This window comes from Chenopodium album, chromosome 19, assembly GCF_948465745.1.
Source record: "Chenopodium album chromosome 19, dcCheAlbu1.1, whole genome shotgun sequence".
Classification (NCBI taxonomy): Eukaryota; Viridiplantae; Streptophyta; class Magnoliopsida; order Caryophyllales; family Amaranthaceae; genus Chenopodium; species Chenopodium album.
In genome coordinates, this window is record NC_137852.1 from 3,879,130 (window position 1) to 3,903,252 (window position 24,123).

At 35.9% G+C, this 24,123-nt stretch overlaps 2 protein-coding genes and 1 pseudogene across 4 annotated transcripts; all 3 read right to left on the reverse strand.

Annotated features, from left to right (window-relative positions):
* Nucleotides 1–54: 54 nt before the first annotated feature.
* Nucleotides 55–1,551, reverse strand: LOC145595137 (uncharacterized). The gene is made up of 6 exons (XM_081651507.1): nucleotides 1,471–1,551; nucleotides 1,276–1,362; nucleotides 1,131–1,193; nucleotides 912–1,013; nucleotides 366–600; nucleotides 55–293 (listed from the first exon to the last, which is right to left on the reverse strand). The coding sequence occupies exons 1-6, from the start codon at nucleotides 1,546–1,548 to the stop codon at nucleotides 181–183; spliced, it is 678 nt and encodes a 225-aa protein (XP_081507633.1). The 5' UTR covers nucleotides 1,549–1,551; the 3' UTR covers nucleotides 55–180.
* Nucleotides 1,552–2,013: 462 nt separating this feature from the next.
* On the reverse strand, nucleotides 2,014–6,046 carry LOC145595393 (scarecrow-like protein 33 pseudogene; annotated as a pseudogene). Of its 2 annotated transcripts, none has more exons than XR_014102943.1 (3): nucleotides 5,869–6,046; nucleotides 2,844–5,249; nucleotides 2,014–2,725 (listed from the first exon to the last, which is right to left on the reverse strand). The product of XR_014102943.1 is annotated as a scarecrow-like protein 33 pseudogene, transcript variant X2 (transcript). The 2 variants fall into 2 exon arrangements; XR_014102942.1 differs by having other exon boundaries at nucleotides 2,811–5,249.
* Nucleotides 6,047–10,934: 4,888 nt separating this feature from the next.
* Nucleotides 10,935–14,890, reverse strand: LOC145595140 (telomere repeat-binding protein 3-like). Its single transcript, XM_081651510.1, has 9 exons — nucleotides 14,729–14,890; nucleotides 13,850–14,645; nucleotides 13,546–13,755; nucleotides 13,378–13,440; nucleotides 13,201–13,280; nucleotides 12,698–12,942; nucleotides 12,288–12,602; nucleotides 12,099–12,162; nucleotides 10,935–11,463 (listed from the first exon to the last, which is right to left on the reverse strand). Exons 1-9 carry the CDS (start codon nucleotides 14,810–14,812, stop codon nucleotides 11,269–11,271), a joined length of 2,052 nt encoding a protein of 683 aa, XP_081507636.1. The 5' UTR covers nucleotides 14,813–14,890; the 3' UTR covers nucleotides 10,935–11,268.
* Nucleotides 14,891–24,123: the final 9,233 nt, after the last annotated feature.

A 24,123-nucleotide genomic window follows, 5' to 3' on the forward strand; every position in this document is an offset into this window, starting at 1 on the left:
CACAGAGCCTACACAAAAGCCATTATACATTTATACAATGATTTATTTGTCTGAATTTTCTGTTTGTAAATTGGAATTTTGTCCTCAAATAGCCTGTCAATAAACCAAAAGAACCTACACAAAAGCCATAAATTTCCTACGGAGTATTACAAAATCTGACCCTTTTAGAAATTCCAAACTTCATGGGCGCAGTCCTTGACAAATCAAATATATTTCTCTTGAAGTTGATCTTGTAGCTTTGGGTCTCAACCACGACGCTTTTTTGAAGATTGGTTTGCAAATTTGACCAAATTCTACGAGAACACAAAACTGATGTAAGAACAGCATATAGCTGCAAGGAGAAGCTTCAAAATTTGGAAACAAACCTTTCATATCTTCACCCTCCAAAAGCTTAATGACAAGGTTGCCACCAGGAAGCAATATGCCCTTGTCCTCAGCCTCTTCTTTCGTCTCAGACTCGGCATCTTCTTGGGTAAGAGCGGCACTTCCAACAGCCAGGTCAAGGGCTCGCATGCCTAACTCAGCCGACAAGGCTGCATCTTTCGACTTGATTCCAGAGACTAAGGGACACATATCTGATAGAATGACTGAAAATCCCTTCTGCATAAACCAACCAATGACAGGTTTAATGCTTTGAATTGTACAACTGTTGGTTCTCAACCTCAAAAACTTGACGCGATGATCATATATTAGTCTGTTAATTGAATAGGACTCAAGTTCTGTTCCAAATTAGGGATAATATTATCAGCTATATGATTCTTTAGCATGAAATACATTATACATATGATGATTATCGCAATATTACTCCAATCCTCAACCCTTAGCTCCAAGTTTAACAGTCACAAACTACAATAGTTTCATGCAAAATTATGTAAGCTAACAGAGTGACAAAACATAGAAGCATGACATACCTTAGGGGACAGTGACCTGATATGGTCCCTAGAAAGGGTCATAGCATCACCACAAACAGTTTGAACCCTAGCATCACAATAAGTAGAGGGAACTTTCACCTTCTGCTCTGTGCAAAACACCAAAGATTAATCACATTTCAAAAACTCCAATATCATAACAAGATATCATTAATACAAGTAAATAATATACATAGAAATTAACCCAGAAGATGAATTTACCTTTAAGTCAATACCCACAACAGTCCCACCATTTTTGAGAGGACCCAAACTTTGACAAGCTACCTGTTATACAAAAATAATAAGGAAAATAATGCACACCATATGTTCGACGAAATGTCTGAAAGAGAACGGAGCAAAAAAACACCTGAAGCCAAGCGCCAGGAGCACAACCCAGATCAAGCACAGATGAACCTGGCTTAATCAACTTGTATTTCTCTTGCAATTGCAGTAACTGCTCTTCAATTAAATTCACCCAGAAAAAAGGACAAAAATTAGAGCAAATTTGAATGTAATGTACAAGTATTATATATTGTATGAAATTGTGAAAAAAAAAAAGAACCTTGAAAGCAGAACGAGCAACATAGCCAAGTCGTTGAGCTTCTCTGTAGAAGAAGTCTGGAACTCCTGCTCCGCTCATCACTCTCTTCTTTCGGCGAGCTTTGCAGTTGGACTGTTTAACTTAATTAGCCTACCAAGTATTAGAGCTACTACTCGCGACTCGAAAGATGGTTATTGGTACGACGCTACCACCTTGCTATTCCGGGTCGCTTGTTAGTATTTGCCTTACAAAATGAAGTACTCGTATTGTTTAGAGTACATGATTTGAAAAATACTCCTATTTATGCTCTTAGTTAATTATGCTAAACCCAATTTGATTAGGATGTTTGGAACTCGTTATTTAGAAATTTGATTGCAAGTTTCGTACGAATCAAAATAAAAGCACATTCAAACGCAAAATAGACTTCAATAGTCTATACCAATTTTTAGGGGATTAGTCACCCTCCGCCCTAATAAAAGAGAAAAACTTTTCCTTATTCGAAGTTAATTGTTGTTGTAAAATAACTTGGTTACCCTCATCAAAGCAATAATGAAAAAGCAAATATGAGTAGTAAAAAGGCTTCTTTACTGTGAAATTTTTTAAGCACATAAAGTCAGATGATACAAATTCAAATGTTATTGGTTACCCAACAAAAAACTTGAACTTACAAGAGAAAGATACAGACATTTCCAGATTTCTACTAGCTGCTCTATTGCATTGGAAAAAAAAAAAACTAAAAACAGTAGTACTTCCTAGGTACGTGCATTGACACTAATGCAATGCAACTCGTATATAAGCCATACGCTTTCATATGGTTTTTCTCCTATAAAGCAAAAATAAAAACAAAAGAAGATTTCCTCAGAAAAACCTCAAAAAATAGCAGAAAATACAGCAGTTCAATTCCCCTGGCTTTCTTAAGCTGTATGATGGGTTGCGCTTGAAGGGTCACATTGTCCAACTTTGGAATCCTTCAGCAAAAGATTGTTGTTGCTCGTATAATGCTAAACTGTTTTAAAGGGTAAAGGTTGGTAGCTTCACGTTGGCTGACATTAGTTTTGCCTAAATCGCCAGGACCACCACCTCCAATAAGAGTAATCTCCCAAACCAAAAACAAAAAGGTCTCTGCAATACAATCTCAGAGTTAACTCCCAAGAAGATGTACTGTGCATGACGATGAACTGTGCATCAACAGGGCAAAGTAGCGCTTCTCAACTATCACAGTGCCACACACTTGATGCATGGTAATTGGTAAGCAGCGGCTTCATTTCTCCTTGACCTGCAAAGCAGAAAATGTTTAGGGAGTACATAAAAGGCTAGGTGAACAAATTAAGCGGACAAATGCACATTGATTGGCCTTTTACCAAGTCATATGAACTGAGAACTGAGATGCATACAATGATATTTGTCACACTTTAGCACGAGTCTGGCTTCTGCATAAAAATTCTTGATCAACCTTCATTAGCACCTAAAAGATCTTCATAGACAGGCTTCCAAGTTGAGAGAGCATAGACAATTCTACCCTTCCATCCCTGCAACAACCAATGCCCGTCTTCATCAATGGAGTAATCTTTATGATACACAGATTTCACCCTCTTTTTTGCCATATTCAATATCTCGGGGTTTAAAGGCAGCTGTCTGAATCCAGCCCTTTCATTTCGGACTTGCCACTGCTTGTATGTCTCGGGCCTTTCTATTCTTTCTAAACCCTCACAGGCAATCACATTCATCGCTTGTCGCCCAAATATCTCTCTCTCAATCAGTATCCTTTCTTGAATATCCCGGGGAAGATTAGTCTCAAGCATATCAAACAGAGTTGAGAAATGGAAAAGAGCCTCACGAAATCGAGTAATGAAAAAGGGGGAATTGAAAGCCCCATTAACTACACCGTGTATGAAGATAGCTGGTTTTATCTGTTTAATGAGGTTAAGAACCATATCTCTTGGGCATTCCACCATTGCTGTTTCCTCAGGTACATACTTTAATCTGAACATACAGTTCACAACAAGCACCTCATCACTATCAATCTTCAGATCTTCAACAGTAAGTGTTTCCCACTTCTTTGCAACAGCATTGAACTCAAATGGTATATTAAATGACTCTGCATAATTCTTCAAACGACGTCCTGTCTCTTCTACCCGTTTGGCAGGCCGGAACCCTGGTTGTGGAAGATCAACTCCAGTAATACGAATTTTGGGGGGGCCACCAGGTCTTGATGAAAGGCGCTGAAATAGACAAGGCCATTGAAAACCGTAGACTATACCAATATCAATTATATGAAGTCGTGTAGCTTTCTCTGCCACTGCTGTAATCGTTCTATTAGAGAAGAAATTGCCAATTTTCTTAAAAGGGCATACGGCTAAAAACATGTGGTAAGCTCTCAAGATATCAACAGCAGATGCTGGACCAGTGAGAAGACAACTATATATAGGAGTTCCAACACCAGCAAGGCGTGCCTCTAATCCATCTGCAAAATAGTGTGCCATTCTTTGATTTCCATCTCCCGTGGGAGAAGAATATTGTCTAATTTGCTTAAGCAAGTCATTTGCGTTCCTTTGATCATTTGATCCAACAGCTTGTGCACACAGGCTTAAGAGTGATCTTAAATCTATTACCTCTCTCCTGCTGCCTTGTCTCCTCCCACGTCCTCTCCCACCACTAGATCCCTTTGGCTGAGAATTTTGTGCATTTTTGTTTAGTCCACTCTGTAAAACTTCCCGAAGTGCAGCATCATTTTTACCTCCACTACACAATAACACCTTATCAAACATTTCCGATCTCATAACTGCCTCATCAGAAGCATGGGAAACAGCTGACTGTTTGTTTCCCCTCCTTTCCTCTAACTGAAACTCATCTCGATTGCGGTGTTTCGTTCCAATCAACAACTCTGCTGGAATCTCGTTCTTATGTATGTTTTCCAGTTTAATTACTGAATCACGGGAAGCTGCACCCACTAGCTTCTGAGAGGAGCCATTGTTCATCAAATCTTTGGACAGAAGAACATTAGGAAGAAACTTACTCGCTTCCTTGAGCCCTTTTTGAAACTGCAACATCGACTGACTATCATTGAATATCTCAGACACATTAAGGGCACTCACAGGAGATTCCGCTGTTGCATCTGCTAAACCAAAAGGATTACTCGCTGTACTATATGGTGAATCATAATTAAAATGAACATCATATTGCCTTCCTGAGCTATTTGATGAGCTGTATGATGTTTGCAATGACAGGTTTGAGGAAGGCTTGGAAAAATCAACTATAGGTACAGGGTTATATTCATAAGGATTAACAGGCAAATTAGAGTGCACAAGGTCGCTACTACTACTCGCTCCACTGTAACTATCAGTGATCAAACTGCCAGCACCATTGACATTCCAGCTATCATGCTTAGTATTAGGCAAGTTATATAGGTTTTGTGGTGAAGGATACTGCTTCCCTATGACCTCATACAATGTTTTCTCTGTTGCTTCAAGAGCTGAAGGCTCGTGATGTGAACGGGTTTTCTCTTCCTCGTCCTCTTCCATCAGGACTTGAGTGATGTACTTAAGAACAACATCACTAAGATCATAATCTTCGTGAAGGGATGAATCACTTTCCTGACCTACTGATGGTACACCCACATTAAAATTCGGATTTTGGTGAATCAATGGAGGATTTGCAAAACTCAAATTCAAATTGGGATCTTGCACTTTTGCAGTATCAAAATGATTGTTACTTGCTAAAATCGGAACCTTCTGATCATTGAACTTGATTCGATGCAAAGTCCCATATAACTCTTCTAATTGTGGATCCATATGCACAAACTATAACCAATATGAATCACAGCAACATGAAAAATGACAAGTAAACAAAATCAGCAACTTTTTCTAATAAAAATAACCTCCATACAACCCTAATGAAGGATTATACATCAATATTTCAACACAATTAATCCACTTCAACTGACAAGACAAATTAATTCAACAGAAATCTTGTAAACAAAAATACTCAGCTGACAAATTCAGATATTGCACACAAATCTCAGCTTAAACCTCATAAAAAAAATTAAATAAATTACAGTAAATCAATCAAAATACAGAAATTAGATATACCCAGTTCAAAATTCAGCTTATATTACACAAATATCAGCTTAATGCCCAACAAATATAGTAAAAAACTACAGAAATTAGCTTCAAAATTATATCACACAAATCTCAACTTAAACCCAATAAATGAGCTTAAAACTTAAAAAATTATACAAGCAAAAATAAAAATAAAGGAAACCCAATACAAAATCTCAGCTAATTTCATACAAATCTCAGCTTAAAACCCAATATAACTTCTAAATAACAATATTCAAAATACAAGTAATAATTTCTTTAAAAAAAATGCAAGTAATAATAATAAACAAAGAAAAAAATATTCTTGAGAAGATATAAATACCTGAACATAAATACTTGAAAGGGGATAGAAAGAAATTTAAAAGAGTCAACTTTCCGAGCTAAAACCCTTGAGAGAGATACAGAAAAAAGGATCTAGAAAGAAAATAAAAGCGGTATTGTTTGATTGACGATATCCTCAGAAAATAAACATAGTTTTTATTTTATTATTCAAAGATTCGGTATTATATAAACTGAATGACTCAGTCCCCCATTATATTTGCTTTGATTTTGGAGTTTTATTATTAACTTAATTACAATTAGCGAGTGGCTCACTTTCTTAAGCGCACTAAAAAATATTATTTTTTGACGTCTGTGGTTAGCCACTAATTATTCGTTTACTGCATTTGGTTTTTTTTTATATTGTTCTTTTTGCTAAAGAGGAATGATTAGCATTTACTTAGATTATTTATAATTTTGGTGTCAAATCATTCAACTCACTAATCCCTGCACTTTAATTGCAATGTTTTGCATTTTAAACACTAAGCACTTCTTTTTAATCATACATTGTGATTTGTAAAATTACGGGTATAATTAAAGGTATTTAAGGTTTTAAGAGCATGTTCTGATTGACTGAATTAAGTTGAACTGAACTGAACTGAATTGAACTTATTAGAGCTGAATTGAATTAAACTGATTATTTTATGAGAAGGAAATTAAGATAAGAATTGAACTGAACTTATTGGAGCTGAACTGAACTGAAAATAAGCTGAAGAGAACAGGCCTTAAGATTATCTTCGGTTCAGTTCAGTTCTTATCTTAATTTCCTTCTCTTATAAAATATTCAGTTATGTTTAGCTCCAATAAGTTCAGTTCAGTTTAGCTCCAATAAGTTCAGTTCAGCTCCAATAAGTTCAGTTCAGTTCAGCTCAATTCAGTCAATCAGAATAGGCCTAAATCATATTCTAAAAAGAGTGACATTTTCATGCTGTAATATTAAAAAAAGGAATGAAATATTATTTTTTAAATGTTATAGATTTCCTTAAAAAGATTTTTATTATAAAAAAATGGTGGAAAATAATTCAAGCTATCAGGCATCAGCAATATGCGGCAAATAATTATTTCCTAAAACTTTGTGCTCTCTCTAATCTTGTTTACATAGTTTATTACATGGTGAGGAAAAGACTCGTACTTGGAGAGGGAATGAAGGAAAATCAAACTACAATAATTTTGGTGAGATTCGATCCCTAACTTTAAGGAGAGCTAGTTATGTATTTATGTGGAGCCGTGGAGTGATGCTACATATAATACCATTGTATGTATGCCACATCAAAAGAAAGGAAAAAAATAAGAGGGAAAAAAGGTGAGCTCCAAAATGCAAACCAATTAGAGGCTGCCAAAAATGGTTGTATGTGGGTGGCCCACATACAATCATTTTATGTGTACGTTTTCCGGAGCCGTGAAGGAGATGTGTTATACAAGTACTCTGTATGTAGTCACTATTCACTAGTCAGTCTTCTGTTAGACATTTCCACGCTGAACATTGGAAGAAGGATGGCTAATTGAACAATCATTTGCGCGTGTGGACCAGGTTATAAGTTGGGCTTGGGCATTTCTGATCCAGCCCATATACGAATAAATTATTGGGCTCAGGAAAAAGCCCAAAAATAAAACCTTCCTAAATTTGATTGGGCTTCATGCCAAAAAATTACACTTGCTAAGTTGGGCTCTCTTCAAATCAGCTTAGTTTGGGCTGTAATTCGGATTAAGCTTGCATGGCTCTAGCATTGTGTTTTTCTCCCTATCAAATCCATCACATTGAGTAAGGAGATTAAAGAGTAAGTAATAATCAAGATGTCAAAAACCGACCTAACTGAAGAAAAAAAATCGACCCATGTTATGAATGTAGAAAATTAGAATTGGAAAAATGATATCATTGTCAAATGTTTTGTGTTGGCTTTTGCTCAATAATGCTGAGGGAGTAAAAATTAAGGAACTGAGGGAGTAGTCGCTAGTCATCGTAATAGTTGTTACTTGTTAGGGGCAATAAATTAATTCTCAATAGTTTTTTAAAAATAGTGTTAGTACATTATAACTAATTGGTACGGAGTAGATTAATATAAAGTGAACTATTTTCCAAGTTTATTCTTTAGAGCTCACTACCTTCTTTCTTATATATCTTACCGCAAAAAACTAATTCTACCTCAAATGCTTTATTATTAACAGCGTTTACATTACCTAAAGCTCTAATTTCTGTAAAATTTTAGTATATTAAACCACATTTTTATCATTTTTACCTTAGTAATTGTCGAACCTTGCCAAAGAAGGTATGTAAGATTGTTATACAATAATATAGTATTGATATTGGATACGCACCTTAAAAAAATAGATCTAGATTTGGTTTTTGTGGTGGCTCCAATTGATGTAAGTTTGATACTTCCTTTACAAAGGCAGCTTATACGGGTTGGAAATAGAATTGCCAGACTGGTACTTAACTAGTTGTAATGTGACTTCCTACTAAATTAAACTACACTATATACATTTGTTTTTGTTACCAATTAATTCATATATACTACACACTTTATATAATATGGTCCATGAATTAATCTCTGATTATGGCTTGTGCATGTGCTAGCACCTGTTTTGCCAATCTGGTTTACGTTACAATTTTAGAACCCAAAAAAAGATATGAAAGGGAAAAAAAAAAAAAAAAAAAAAAAAAAAAGCAATTGAATATAATTCGTTGGAATATTAATTTAATTCCCTCTTTTTTTATATAATTATTCTTTTAAAGAAGAAGAAAAAACAGTTACGAAGTCTCAGTTCACAAGAAACCTTTATACATGCATATGGCCCTCCCTTCTCACTGGGAACCATCTTAGATGTTTGAGATAACATGATTGGTTCCAATTAAAAGGGCAAATATAAGGTTTTAATTATTGGTCCAATTTAATATATTTTTTTAACTTGATAATGTTTTTGTGATTGAAAAAAAAAATAAAATTGCTTGACAACATTGTCATAAATTTTGAATTAATAAAACGAATTATCACTTTGATTTAATATCTTTTTTGAGTTACTTAGGGCCTGTTCTGATTGACTGAACAGAGCTACACTGAACTTACTGAAACTTAACTGAACTGGACTGAATATTTTATGAGAGAAGGAAATAAAGAACTGAACTGAATTGAACTTATTAGAGTTGAACTGAACTGAAAATAATCTAAAGAGAACATACATGCCCTTATATGGAGTACTTTTTTTTTTTTTTTTTTGAGGAAACTTATATGGAGTAATTCAATTCCCTTAATTTGGATATTTTTTCCCTTGATCCTGATTGACTTATATATATACTCTTATATCACATCGTGTGAGATCCAACATTATCTAAGGAAATTAGAGTAATATAATCCACATTTTTATACCTTAATAAAAATCAAAGATATTAATGTATGGTTAATATGATGCATTAAGCCATTAACAATCATGATATTGATTGATATTACTTTTTTTTTTTTTTTTATATTAAAAACTTAAACATATTAATGGTTAAAATGAAACATTAACAGTCATGGTATCATGAATAGATGACGTAGAAAAAATTACATAAAAAAAAAATATTACATAAAAAGGAGATACGAAGTATTAAAAGAAAGAAAAAAGAATCACATGGCGTAACATGGAAGGAGAGAGGAATGAAGAGCGGTGATCTCATATTGATGGCAATCTATATATGTAGAATTGTAGATGTAGAATGTAGTGTTGCTTAAAGATGCTTAGCTTACCAGCTAATTGACCAACTGCCGCGTTTCGTTTTTAGCTTTTCTTCCTCTCTTTTTAACTTGGTCATCCAGACGCCACTCTAAACCTAATATTACAAACCATTATTATTTTTTCTATAATATTCTATTTATGTAACCTCATCATTTATTATCGATCACCTTCCTGTTTCATGTGAAATTATATCCATTTATTTTACAACGTTTGCAAGTAACATGCATCGTATAATATTTAAGTCATCATCGATCATAATCTAAGTTTAATTTTATGGGAATATATATTTACAGAATTGAAGTAAGCATATATCAACCGCGCGCTCTGTGCGTGTATGTGTGGTCATAAGTAAATATTTATGTGGTTGTTTATGTCGACTTGTGGAGTATAAATTAATTACTTTTTTTTTTTTTGAAATCTTACTATTATATTCATAAGACGAGATAATTTTTTAAAATTGCATAAATTACTTCGTACTCATAATCATGTTAAATCTTATTTGAATCGCCTGGTATCATTTAATAATTTATTATTACTAATTTTTTTCCACTAATATATACCGTACAACTAAAGAATTTTAAGAGAAAATCGCATTAGCAAATGTGCACGTACAAAAGACTACGATATCGATATCATTGTAGTAACTTTAGTAGTTATACTGTGATACTAATTAATTCATAATAACATTCAACATTGTTTGGATTTTTAAAAATTAAAACACAAAATAATAAAAAATAATGATGGTGGAGTAAAGATCAATTTTGCTTTTACCCTCTTTTCAGTCCATTTTGGTGTACCTACTGATCAAAAACCGGGATCACATTAAGGTGGAATTTAACCCACAATTAATTAGCCTCTTTAAATAAAACGAAGTATCAATTATCTTTTCTTATTCAGCCAGTGAAATTAATCCTTTAATTAGTGATAAATTAATATCACCTCAGACATTATTAGAGAATTTTGAGTTTTAAACAACCTTCTGTTTCTGAATTGCTTTACGTAATACTTTACGCAGTTGACCATTAAAAACCACATGTCCAAATTACAAATTGATTATTGGATTACGTCAACTACAAGTTTGTTTTTCCACGTTATTTTCAACACAAAATCAGCATCTTCCCTAATCCCTATCTTCACGGAATATATGCAATGACAATCAAAGAACCATTCAACCAACCTAGTGTAATTAAGTAATACTCCTTAGACCTTATAGATTACAATAATTAATTCAAGAAATGTCAACTAACTAATCTTGATTGTTCAAATCTCATATACACATCGCCTTAATATGGCTCGCCAAAAATAAAGACTCCGTAACAAATTTAAAGTTAGCAATAATGATACTGAATCCTCAAATTCGTTAAAAATTTCCTCTATATATAATATGTAGTGTTTACAAAAATCAAAGAACAATGGGATTTCCAATTTGGAAAAACCCTCTTATTCTGTTACAAATCATTTACAAAGGGGCCAAAAGCTTCTCCACTAATTGTGAGCCAATGGCAATGAATAATGGTAAAAAAATGTGACAAATAATTGACTACATGAATGTTCTGTAAAATTTCTACAATAATTTTTCTTTACCCCCTGTAAGTTGTTGTACTTATACCTATCAAATTCTTTTTTTTCCCCATTTTTCTACACAACAATTAGAATCTACAAACTAAAAAAAATATTCGAGCTTTCCCAGTTACGGTCTTACGGAGTCTGTAAGTTTAGCAAGTATACCCTGTTGCTGTTGTTGCTTTCCATGTTGCTTAGCCTGATGCTCAGACCAGTAAGACTGTGCGGCTAAAACCCTGTCCAAAAGATCTTGCGGAACTGGCTCCCCTCTCCTTTGCTGTGGTGAGATTCTTGCCGTGTGAACCAGTGTTTTCCACTTATCCTAAATAAAGATATAAAAGATCGCGAAATTAGCAAAAAGAAATAAATAATAAATCCAACTCAGATCATGTGAGAAATGAAAGGATAAGCATATGCTCTTCATAAAACACAAATCGTAGGTTGTCTTAATAACAAGAATACAAAACCATGTGGATCACAGGCTTTTCACCCCCACAAGGGTTTTGGAGCTAAGCTTAGATTCATGTCTCATTAACAACTCACACATAATAAATTATCAACCATAAATTCAAAATAAAGAGTATAAATTTCAATTACATTTAATAATGTATGACTAATTAATTAAACATTATCTTGTCAATGAGGAGTTAGCCAATCACTGTCAAGAAAGTTATGTACAAGTGAAGTTAAGGTTGCTTGAGTCCCTAAAAGATGGAACCATAAGTGCCAACAGAAGGAATCAGAACAGTGAAAGCAATGTTTGGACCACAACTGCGTAAGGAGAACTATAACTCAAAAAGTCAGGACCCATACATGTCTATGTCTATGTTAAATTGTTAATCAATTCAAATACTTTTGAGCTAAAACATTATGCGACAATGAGCTAATTAAACCATTCAATAATATCTAAAATAGCATGTTAGAAAATTATACAATTATAGCAAAATAGACTCTTACCTTCAAATCAACATAAGTTCGATGCTTAGCATTCTCAAAGGCGCACAGTTTAACATCACGCCACCTGTGAGGTATGAAGATTGGCATTAGGAAATTTTTAACTGCATAATGTAGACTTAAGAATAAAAATATGATAATAGTCCCACAACCTCCTCCATTGGGGAGGGAAGAGGAATAAAAGTCATGTACCTTCCAGTTCCAAGTTTCTCCACTGCTCGAACAAGTGCTTCTACCTCAGAAACTGAGAAGGGTCGCCTAGTACGACGCTGTCCAATATCTGAACGCTTGGATCTTTGGTTCATAGGCACTACAGCTAGAGCTTCCATGCTTTCTTCAGGAACAGGCACTATAGCTTTAGATTTGGAAACAGTTTTGTCAGTCAATTCAGTTGAAGGATATGAAACTAAGTCCTTGATACTTCCAGATGGTTTAATTGAATCAGTTAAAAAAGGTTTTTCCGGTGTTTTGATAGCAAAACTATCGCCGTTAGGGTTAACTTGAGACCTGCAGAGCACCAACAATAATACAGTCAGAGGCTAACATCGCCATCTAAACATAAAGTGAGTGATAGAAGAAAAACAAATTCCACTGTCAAGTACCTATTTACAAATTTAGGTGAGTCACATGGAACTGGAGAAGGAGGTTCTTCAGAGCATTTAAGTGGAGAAGGTTGAGTTGGACTATTTGGCTCTAGCATAAACCCAATTGTATCCATATCATCAATTTGGGATAAACCAGACTGGAGTAAAGTTCTGTTGTCATCTCGAATCGTCTTTCCTTGGAGAAGTACACCAACACGCAAGCCTCCGCCAAGAATAGCTGTCACAGCCTCTAATACAGTTCTCTGTGGAGTAATCACAAATGATCAAATATTATCAATCATAAAAACCGTCCAGCATCATTAACCAGGTAAAATCAGAAATAATTAAGTCTTCATGCAAAAACTACATACAATTATTGGAAGTATAGAGTAACAAATCATGAAAACAGAATGAAAAACAAGATGGAAACAATTAAACTGCCAGTGCACTTTCCAAACATATACAGACACCACATCCCAATTTTAAAAATAAATGTTGCAAACAATAACTCAGTTGCATACCTTGAGTGAACCAACAGTTGTACTCTCCGGAACCTCAATGAAAAGCTCTGGTACTTTGAAGGACTTAATGCTAAGTCGCACTGAATTAAAAACACATTACATGTAAGAAATTCTCACAAGGCAAACAATTAATACTCAATACGTTAAATACAACTATAAAAAAAACCTCATTGGTACCTTGAGAGTTTCTAGAATTGCAAGATTTTTGGCGGCAAAGACCTGAAGATGGTGTCCCTTTTCCTGCATAATAAAGAAATTGATACATCCAATCAGAATTTGCTCTTTACTAAAACTGGAACTACAACAAGCTAAACAATATAGATGATTGTAATGAAAAAAAAAAACCTTCAAGAAGCTTTCCAGCTGAAGCATTCTTCTCATCTTCTACGCCCTTCTCAGGTGAGTTAGAAACACTTTCACAGCTTATGCCTCCATCATATGTCACCACCGAGCTTCGATCAAGTAACCTTCGTTTCTTGAATGGAGTATTACGCTGAGACCTGTCTATCTCATAAGAGGGCCTCTTACTAGTGTCATTGTTCTTTAATCCACCATCTAGAGTGCCAAAAATTAAAACAAATTGTTGTTAGCATAAAATTCCCTTCTAGAATGATCAAATCCATTCAACAGTACAAAACAATTAACGAACCTGTGTTAGAAGGTTCATAATCCTTCAGTTTTGGAGCCGTCTTCCAGTATTTGGAAGACAAAAGCTTGTTGTCTTCAACACACGCAGGTGACCTGAATGCCTTCATTATGTCGTTAGGTTTAGAGCACTGAGAAAGAATCTCATCATCATCTTTACAGTTTATTTTTACATCATTCCCCTGTTTCAGAGACGAAACATTAGGATTATCACCCCTACCAAGGGTCAAGTTAACATTTTCTTCAGAGTTGGTTGGTGCAGACGACTTGTTAGCTGTAGCGTTAACTCCAGAAGCACCCCCATTAGCATATAGTTTCCTAATGAACCCATTTTCTAAATTAGTGTCATCAGACTCCCCACATTTTAGGGAACTCCCATCTACTTTACAAGAATGATTTACAAATATGCTGTTGATATTCTGGGTCACCAACTTTGAATCAGAATCAACCTTCTCAGAGCACGCAGAGCTTGCAAAAGGAGAAGCGTGCTTCCCGGTAACTTCATTCACTTTTTCAAGCTTCCCTTTACATGAATCCCTCTGAAGACCAGAGAAAAAGACACTGCCTTCAGAGCTACCCTGATCATCATGTTCGCCTCCCAGTGTTTTATCAACATCCAAAGGCTCCTTCTTAACAACAACGTCCTTATCAATTCTGCACTGATCAAATCCAACAGCTGCACTACTAGAAGCAGAAGAGCACTCACTCTCTTCTAGCAACTTTCCAGCAACCGTGGCCAACAACTCAAATGCACATACTTGGCCTCCATTTTCAGGTGTCTTCTGACGAAAACCCCGTTTCTGCAACCAATTGTACTTATACATCAAAATCGAGCAACGAAAGCAATACAGTAATTTACCACAACACAATCAAACAAACTTACCCGTATGGATCTAGGAGCTCTAGGGATAGCAGGCGAACGGTATCCATTAACACCATGATCCAAAGTTCTCTTTAACAACACCATTTTTCAGACATACATACCAGGAAAAAACTACAGAAATTCACAAATGGTAGGAATATCCTGTGTGACAACAAAATCAATGAATGAGTCAATAAAACCAGAAGTTATTCCATAAATTCTATACAATCTGTAAAGTCTGCATAACATAATTTAATCCAAGTTTCCAAATCAGGCATCATTAAAACTTAGCATTAATTTTTTCTTACAAAAAATCAAAAATTAGATCATAATATTCTTAAATGTCTATTCTGTTATGATCAAATAAAGTAATAAAATCTAACACGAAAATCCTCAGAATTACAAAACCCTCTCTTAAAACCACCAGAAATTGAAGAATTATAAATTTTTTGATCAATTGCTTCCAACAGAAGCCACGAAAAAAGTACATGAGAGCGTAAAAGCAACAGAATTACGCAACAAATTTACGAATTCCGGATCCTAACAACTTGATCATCAACATAAAAAGCAATTACAGATCAAAATGACAAAATTCGAACACAATGATCATTTGATCAACAATCCAAATCAACCAATCTGAGAAACATTTCACAAATAAAACTCAAAATTCAGCACAAATTCACCAAAACCTCAAATCAAACAGTTACAATTCCAACAAATTCAGCATGTTAGATCAAAATCATGCACAATCACCGAAGAAAACCGCGAAATTCAACCAAAAAAAAATAAAAAAATAGAAACGAACCTGATTATCAAAAAAACGAACCGATCTTCGTTCTTCGATCAAAGAATAACTACCTAATCTACAACTGATAATCAAATAAAAAAAATAGAAAAATCGATTTTTTAAAAAATTATTATTACAATGAAAAAATCTCAAAGAAGATACGTCAATCTTTCTCTCTTTCTTCTAAGAAATTATGTTATGTATGATCATTCATTCATGAATTCATCCATTGATTCATTTCATTTCAATTAACGAAGAAGAAATAAAAATTTAAAAAAAGAAGTTAAATTGTTAATGTTAGTTTGTTTCTCCCTCTAAAAAAATGTAAAATTCTCTCTCTAGAAGAGGGGTTTGGTTGTGGGGACAGAGAAGGGTGTACAAAAACCCCGGGGTGTGAGGGGAAGGGGGGGATTTAAATTACCCAACAAAAAAACTGCTTAAACCCCAACCAAATCTCTCAGCCACATAACCGGTTATTGCCGGTCAAACGGTTATAGGTTGGTTATCGACTTATTTTTATCATCCGGTAAATTTTTTAAAATAAAGTGGTTTACTTTAATTTTTGATTTTATTTTTCAGACCACTTCTTGCTAAATGCCTAAATTTTCTAATCTAAAAAATATTGTAAGCCTCTAATAATGGGTTTAAGCCCCGGCATTATCGTGGTTTCTTTATTTGAGAGTGTTGGTTTGGATAGTGTTGTGGAGATAAATCAGGACTAAACAATGACATTTTTGGAAACTTTTTGCCTTTACTATTTCTAATTTTTACTCCGTTGAATTTCGTCTTCTTTTCTTCTTAATTTTGGGATTTTTATTATGTATTTGTAACAATAATTCTCACTCCTTTTTTTTTTTTTTGGAGAATCACTCTTTTGTACTACGTATTTGAGTGAATATTTTGGAGTGTACCATGTAACAACCCTTGATTAATATGTATGTCAAACACTTAAACATTAGATGTTCCACTCAAATTATTAAAAAGTTCGACAAAAATGATATTAGGTTATAATTCAACTAATTTTTTTTTCGGTGTACATAATTCAACTTATTCTGTAGGGGAAAAACATATTTTGTTTAAAAAAACTTATTTTGGATTATAAATTAATGACCGAAAAATTGTCTGAAATTTGTGTGTTGTTTATGGTCTGTTTTATTCACCTTATTTTCACTTATTTCAAATGTAATAAGTTCAAATAAATTCAGTTCAGGTTTAATAAGTTCTGATAAGGGTTCCCCAAGTACAAATTACAACTAAACTAAGCTTTAATAAGGCCTATAAGTTCAGATAAGATCATATAAGTTTAGATAAGTTTAAATTAGTGAAAATCAGGTGAACTGAACACACCCTGATAATTAAAAATTGAGATAAATCTAACAATATCTTATTTATATATTATAATTATAAAAAAAATGCAAAAGTTAAAATGACAGTCCATTTATAAATTTTTTTATGTACAACACTTTGAATCGTGTAAAATTTAGATACAAAGTCAATATGATTGTATGATTATATTTTAATTTTTAAAGGATGATACATAACCATTTATGTGTTGTTCTAGATGAAAAAGGGTATGTGCATCAAAAAAATTTATTTGAGACCTCTAGCTTGACCATACATGGCGGACACGCAGCAATTTATAAGCATAAAATTCTATTTTTAAAAAAATTAAATAAAGTGATGTTTATGTCAAAAAGTGGAGCATGATCGTTAGCTTAAGAAAAGGAAAGCACACAAGTAGGGGAGATTATCACTTATCAGTTTATCATAAAGACAAGATAGCAAGCATATACGACAACCTTAAAACAAATGAAAATTATGAACAACATAAAATAATTATATTATAATGTTATTATTAATAGCAAAAATAGGTGGTTCGACAAATTTGCTAAAGTGATATTATAAGGAAAAATCTAGAGCTTTCTATTAGGAATTATAAATAAATTTTGGTACCTAGGAAAAATATATTGGGACACGAAAGTTTGAATATGTGGTAAAGAGAGTAATGAGATATTAGTAATGACAAAAGTGTCTTGAATTATCCTCCTATCTTATCGGCTCGTTGGTTGCAATCATCAAGTATTGGGTATGGACATGGTCCATCACTTTTTGAAAGGAATCCTTGAGTATATGCTCATAACCTCATAGCTTAAAAGGGTCAATGATCACTATCCATATTTCTCTCACATCATGTACTATCTTCTTTCTTTTTTGTATACTCTAATTAGGTCCTATTCTTTTGAGCTTTTGGGCAGAACAGAACATAACAAAGCAGATTTCAGCAGAGCAGAGCAGATTGAAGCAGAGCAGGGCAGATTGAAGCAGCTATTTTTAAGTATTATTTTTAAGCAGAGCAGGGCAGAGCAGAGCAGATTGAAACAGAACAGAAGCAGATTTCAGCAGAGCAGAGCAAATTTCAGCAGAGCAGAGCAAAGCAGCTCTAAAGAACGAGGCCTTAGAGTGTTATTGTTTAGCTTTAAATTTTGATAGAGGGGAGATAGTGAAACGCATAACTAGCTAATTGGATCAGATACAAAGAATGTGTGTGTAAAATAATGTTATTTATAATATGAGACGTAATTTAAGAGATAAAACAAAAAGGTAATTAGAGTGTGCGGAAAGAGATGTTGGAAAATTTATAATTTCCTTCTATAGAAACTTTTATTGGAGAAACTATCAACATGGATATTAATAATGATAATGTCTTTCCTCCTTTGACTCACTTGAGACAGCTACCATTCAACTTATTCAAGCTATTAGAACTTCATCTAAGAGTTAGAATTCCGAAAATAAAGGTTTAGGATTTTGACCTTTCAAAGGTCAAAAAAATAGTTGTACTATTCAATTCATATATTAATGTTTAGGGTATAGAACTAAATACATACATAAAGTTAGACTAAACAAATTAAAGCAGGAAAAAAACACAAATTTAAATTATGTTTAATTGCCATTAGATAATACGGAGTACTAATCAAATAAATGAGGCGATTTTGTTTTGGAATATTCCCAAATTTTCTACTGAAAACAGCAATTGTATCATTCTTCACGAATAAATACTTCAGATGACAATAGTTACATATAATTTTGGATGAATTGATTAGAATTATCTCACAAAAAGTTTCTAAATGGGAAAAAGAAAAAATAGGAATGAAGGTATTACAATCATGTGTGGTATAAGAAAAATTAAAATATAGAATTGTAATTTGTAAACCTTGAATTGCTAGTTATAAGGAGAGGCCCTAGAAGTCTACCCAAATCAGGGTATTTTTTGGGGTCGGATCGGATTGGGCTGCTTTTGATCACCTCTTACAACATGACTAACAAAGAATCCGTGGCCTAATGGGCCATAACTTAAGCATCGGTGTTTATAACATTTTGAGATACTTTTAAAAAGGAGGGAAAAAAAAAAAAGTTATCCAAACTGAAGTCTAACAAGTTTCCAAGATTGAATTGGGCTGTTTTACTTGGTACATGGTACTATGGGCCTAGAATAATGAAGCACACAAATTATTTGGTAGGAATAGCCCAATAAGACTTGCAGTTTTACAACTAGTTCGTACTATATTAGTGTTTCTGTCTGAATCTGATTCCCCCAAGAACTCGGACCTGAGATCCTGATACTCCTATCGGCAAGCTGAGAACCTACACAATAAGAAGAAATTAGCTAACCCCGGGGTGGACCGGGGATAGCCACTCCGATGACAAAGTCAGAAAATGTTTAAGAGAAGAAGATAAGTAAGAGAGAGAAAGTAGAGAGAGAGAGAGAGAGAGTAATTAATGCCCTTATTAATGAGGTCTTACCTACTATTTATAATGATCCACCTTGACAGGTGGCTCTCATCCATGCAAAGCCTCCTGTGCCAAGTGTCGAGCTTTTGTTGCCACGTGCCGAATTCCGACAAGCCGATATGTCTGCTTTCTGGCTCATATCGGCGCCTTCTCACAATTGTTCAAAGTTTAGTCACGTGCTTTTACAAGATATCGGTCATACCCAGATATCATCCCATACAATTAGCCCCCCAAGTGAGAACGCATGATCATACATCATCGTTCTCAGTTAATGTAGCCAATAAACTTAACCTAGCTAGACAAATTTTGGGTTCCACTTCTCATTTTTCAAATTTTACCTTATGTTGGAAGTTTCATGTGATAACGTTTCTTGTACTCTGTCAAGCACTGTGCATTAACAAAACTTTATTGCTGACCTTGTCGTTGCTGCAGTTCGTTATACCCGCTTGGCTTATACTCAAACACTGCATCGGACGAAGCTTGAGGACACCTCAGAGACTCGCATTTTGTACTTAGAAGATTTGCCTCTATTTTTAAGCTCTATATTCTTTTGCTGAGAAGATTTATTTTAATTTATTATTATTAATTTTTTTGTTGTAACTTTCAGGACAACTGTTGTATAGTTTTATAATCCCATATTGTATCCATTCGCATTATCTTTGGTATTAGCTTTTAAATTTATACTTTTTATACCTCCTCGTTTTATACCTCCTCGACGCATTACTTTGTTAAATTCTAGTGACTCCTTTTTCCCCCCCAAGTGACCTTGTGTGCCGATAGCAGACAAGGTGTACTTGTTTCAGAATATATGAGAGCGAAAAACTCCGTTTCCCCCCCCCAAGTGACCTTGTGTGCCGACAGCAGACAAGGTCTACTTGTTACAAAATACCTGGGAGCGAAAAACTCCGTTTTCCCCCCTAAGTGACCTTGTGTGCCGACAGCAGACAAGGTCTACTTGTTACAGAATATATGAGAGCGAAAAAGTCCGTTTTCCCCCCCAAGTGACCTTGTGTGCCGACAGCAGACAAGGTCTACTTTGTATAAAATGCACGTTATGGTAACGTAACCGTGCTTTTTTTTTTTTTTTTTTTTTGAGAGGGAAAATCATACACGTGTCATAAATCCCGCCGCTGCTTTTTGAAATTGGCTGTCGATTGAGATCCGTCGGATCTCTGAACCGCCTTTCACTTCAAACTGGCCATTCAGTTTCCCCTTTTTAGATCAAAATTATGCCATTTCTTCTTATTTCCCATTTTTTCTAAGTTTTCTCCCAGAGCTAATTTTCTCGACCAAAGTTCCTACCTTTCTTTTCTTCTTTGTCTTCGGTCTGCGCACTTCAGTACTTCAGGCGTGCTTTTCTTCTTCGTCGTTTCTTATCACTTAAAGACACCAAATCAACGATTTCCGTCGAAGGTATCGTCGTACCCTAACCTCTGATTTTGCATGTTGTTTTTATTTTCTTATTTTTAATTAAATGTCTGAAGATAGTGTTGAAGAGAACTTTCCTAACCTTAGTACTTCTAGGCGTCGTTTAATTAGACAATCCCTAGGCAAAGAAACCGGTAGTAATCAGGGTAATTCATCCTCCCTTTCTGATAATATAGATTACCCATTTGAGACGTTATCTTCTGAAGAAGAAAAACGCGCTTTTATGTTACATAGGACCATTGTTCATCGTGAACGTGCTTATTACCCTACTAACCCTGATATCCCTGCCGATACCGAAATTCTTGATGTTGAGCCTGTTAGTGTTCGTTATCACTTACGCAGCTTTGCCGGGAGGCGGTATTTTAATCAATACGGCACTAACGTTGGCAATATAGGTATAAACACAATGCCAAGGGTAAAGAGTACCAGTTACCAGCCTCGAGCTGCTGCCCGTGAAGCCGCTGAGGCTGCTAAAGCCGCCGAGGCTGCTAAAGCCGCTAAGGCTGCTGAAGCCGCTAGGGCTGCCGAAGCCGCAAAGGCGGCTGAATCCAGTAAAAGGCCTGGTCAAGGACAAGTCGTGAGTTCTTCCGAAGAGGAACAAGGAGATGAGATTCCTGTAAATACCCAAGAAGGTCCGTCATCTCCCGTTCATGAATCAGCTGTTAATTCGGTTTTAGGAGATGAAGATACTCAAGAAGATAGTGTCAATAATGAGAGCAGGGAGGATATTGTTGATATGACGGCAGAAGTTATCCAGGAAGAAAATCTGGATGAGGGTTATAACTCCGAGACAGATAGGGCTGAGTTCCGACAACCTATTGTTCTTGCTAACAATGGGAAAGTTGCGAAGGCAAAAATAAGTGATGCTTTTAGGAAAACGGCAATTGAAAGAGATTACTGCCGTCGTGCAAAAAGGTTCTTTAACCTACCTGATGGATATGAGTTATCTCTTCCTCCGTCTGGGGCTTTTGTGTTGGATTGCCCGGTTGGTTCTATGGCCGTTTATATGAAGCATTTTGATTTTGGCCTCCGTTTTCCTCTACATCCCTTCGTTGCTAAAATTTTAAAGGCCTGGAATGTTTGTCTGGTTCAGTTAACTCCTCAAACAATTCGCGCCGTTATTGCTACGGTCTGGGTCATGCTATATCGGAATTTCCCTCTAACCCTTAACGTATTTAGACGGTTAATTACCCTGAAGAGGGATGGTCAGTCGGATGGGTGGTGGTCGTTATACACTCAACCCCATAAGTACACCGTTCATCCTAAGCTATCCAGCTGCAAGGGTTGGAAAGATAGGTTTTTCTTTATGTCGGTCCCAGAGGACTTTCGTTTGAGGAGAACTTTTTTCAGGCCTCATCCTCATTTCGACTCGATCCCCGAGAGAGATCTCGGTAAACATGAAGAAAGGGCTGTCAATCACTTTGACATCTCTGAATTTGATGAGGGTGACGGCAAGGTTCGTCTAGTTCCTGCGGTGTGGGTGCCGAATGTGAGTTACATTCTGGGCAACGCACCGTTATCCCGTGTCGGTCTCTGTTGGACTGACCAACACGGTATTACTTATCTCACTAAGTTTTTATTTTTCATCTTATTTTTGATGTTGTTTACTCGTAGCTTATTATTGTTTTTCATGTCCTTTGTTTTTAGGTACTGACAAGTTGGACAACAAGTTGTTGGGCCTATCAGCAAACGGAAAGAGGGTTCTCAGGCGTTGCCCCAAAGCTACAGCTTCTTACGACACCTTAGCCTCAATTTGCGGCCGTGCACCTGCTGTTAGTGCTAAGAGGAGAGCTGAGTTAATGGCTGACGACAACGCCAAGAAGAGAAAGCTAACATCCCTCGCCAATCGGCGTGGTGGTGGTGTGGTGATTTCGAGCCCCAGGCAAGTTGAAGGGCGAGGTGAGAAGAAGAAGGACAAACCGGAGACCGAGAAGTCTCCTCTCACCAAAACAACGAAAAGCCCTGAAGCCATCGTTAAGAAGGTTATTCAAGGGATTGAAATCGAGGATCTCACTACTGCTGAGTCTCCTCGTCAACCTCAACCAACCACCACAGTCGCCCCTACCACTGTTGGATCTGATTCAAGCATACCGGCTTTAACCTACCGGTCCAATCAGTGGATAGAAAGAGTTTCCGGCAGGTTTCCGGATGAAGTCCTAAGAGGCTTCGCTGTTCCTGCTGGCCATTCTGGGGACCGTTGGCAGCCCAACATGGATGTCGGTCGGATTGAATCAATGATTACCGACGATCCAATGCAGGGTGGGACCCTTGGTTACCGGCTTCTGAGTAACCTTACTCTTCCAATGGACAGACCTGCTGGTCCAATCGGCCCCCTCGCCGCTGCTCATATGCACAACATAATGAAGGTATACTTATTTTGCTATTGACCTTAACTGATCTGTTTTCTTTTTTGCATATCGTTATGCGGTTTACGCATTTTTATTGTTTATTTCCTAGTTTTTGTTTATCCTTATTTGTAAATATCTTCCTGTTCGCAGGCCGTCATGTCTGGTACGGAGCTTGTGGAGATGTACCGTTATTATCAAGAGAAGCACCATCAAGCCTCCTCCAGCCAGAACGCTATGCAAGAAATCATCAATAATGCTGAGAGGGCCTTGGATGACTTAAAGAAAATAAAAGAAAGAGACGACAAGGAGATGTCGGAATTGAAGATTAAGGCTGAGAAGGTTGCTGGCTTGGAATTGGAATTGCAGAGTCTGAAGACTCAAATTGCTGAAAAAGATAAGGCCATTAAGCGCCTTCCTTCAGTTGAGAAGGATCTCGGCGATGCCAGAGCTAAAATAAAAAACCTTGAGGAGAAGGTTAAACAAATGGAAGCTGATAAGCCTGGTATTCGTCAGAGAGCCGTGGGCCGTTATTTAGCTTCAAACGAGTTCTGCTCCAAGCTCCAAGATCGTTTCGATGGAGGTTGGACTGCTGCTCAGAGATGTGTGGCTCATGCTGCCGGTTGGAAGAAGGAAGATTGGGCAAAAGTTGAAAAAGCTTTCAACGAGGAAGCTCACAAAATCCCTTCCGGCTTCGAGACACAGCAATTCTCTGAAGAGGACTTGTACAATTTGGTGCCCAGTGCTGATGACGGCCCTGAAGATCCCAGCATTTTAAACTCCCCAGTGCCTGAGAATGCACGAGCTTGAAGGGACGGGCAATCATCACCGACATCTTCTTGTGGGTCTTGTGTTATTGGGCCTTATCAACTGTAACTCTCTTTTATTGCCTTTTGTATGTGTTAACATTTATTTTGACAATGCTTTTTTATCGGCATATCCCCCTTTTTTGTGGTGATGCCTGTCGATTGTCAACTTTACCTGTCATGTAAACTTATTTTTATTTTCGTTGTTTGTTAACTGTCTGCAAATTTTAACACCCCTTATCGTAACTGTGTTATCTTTGC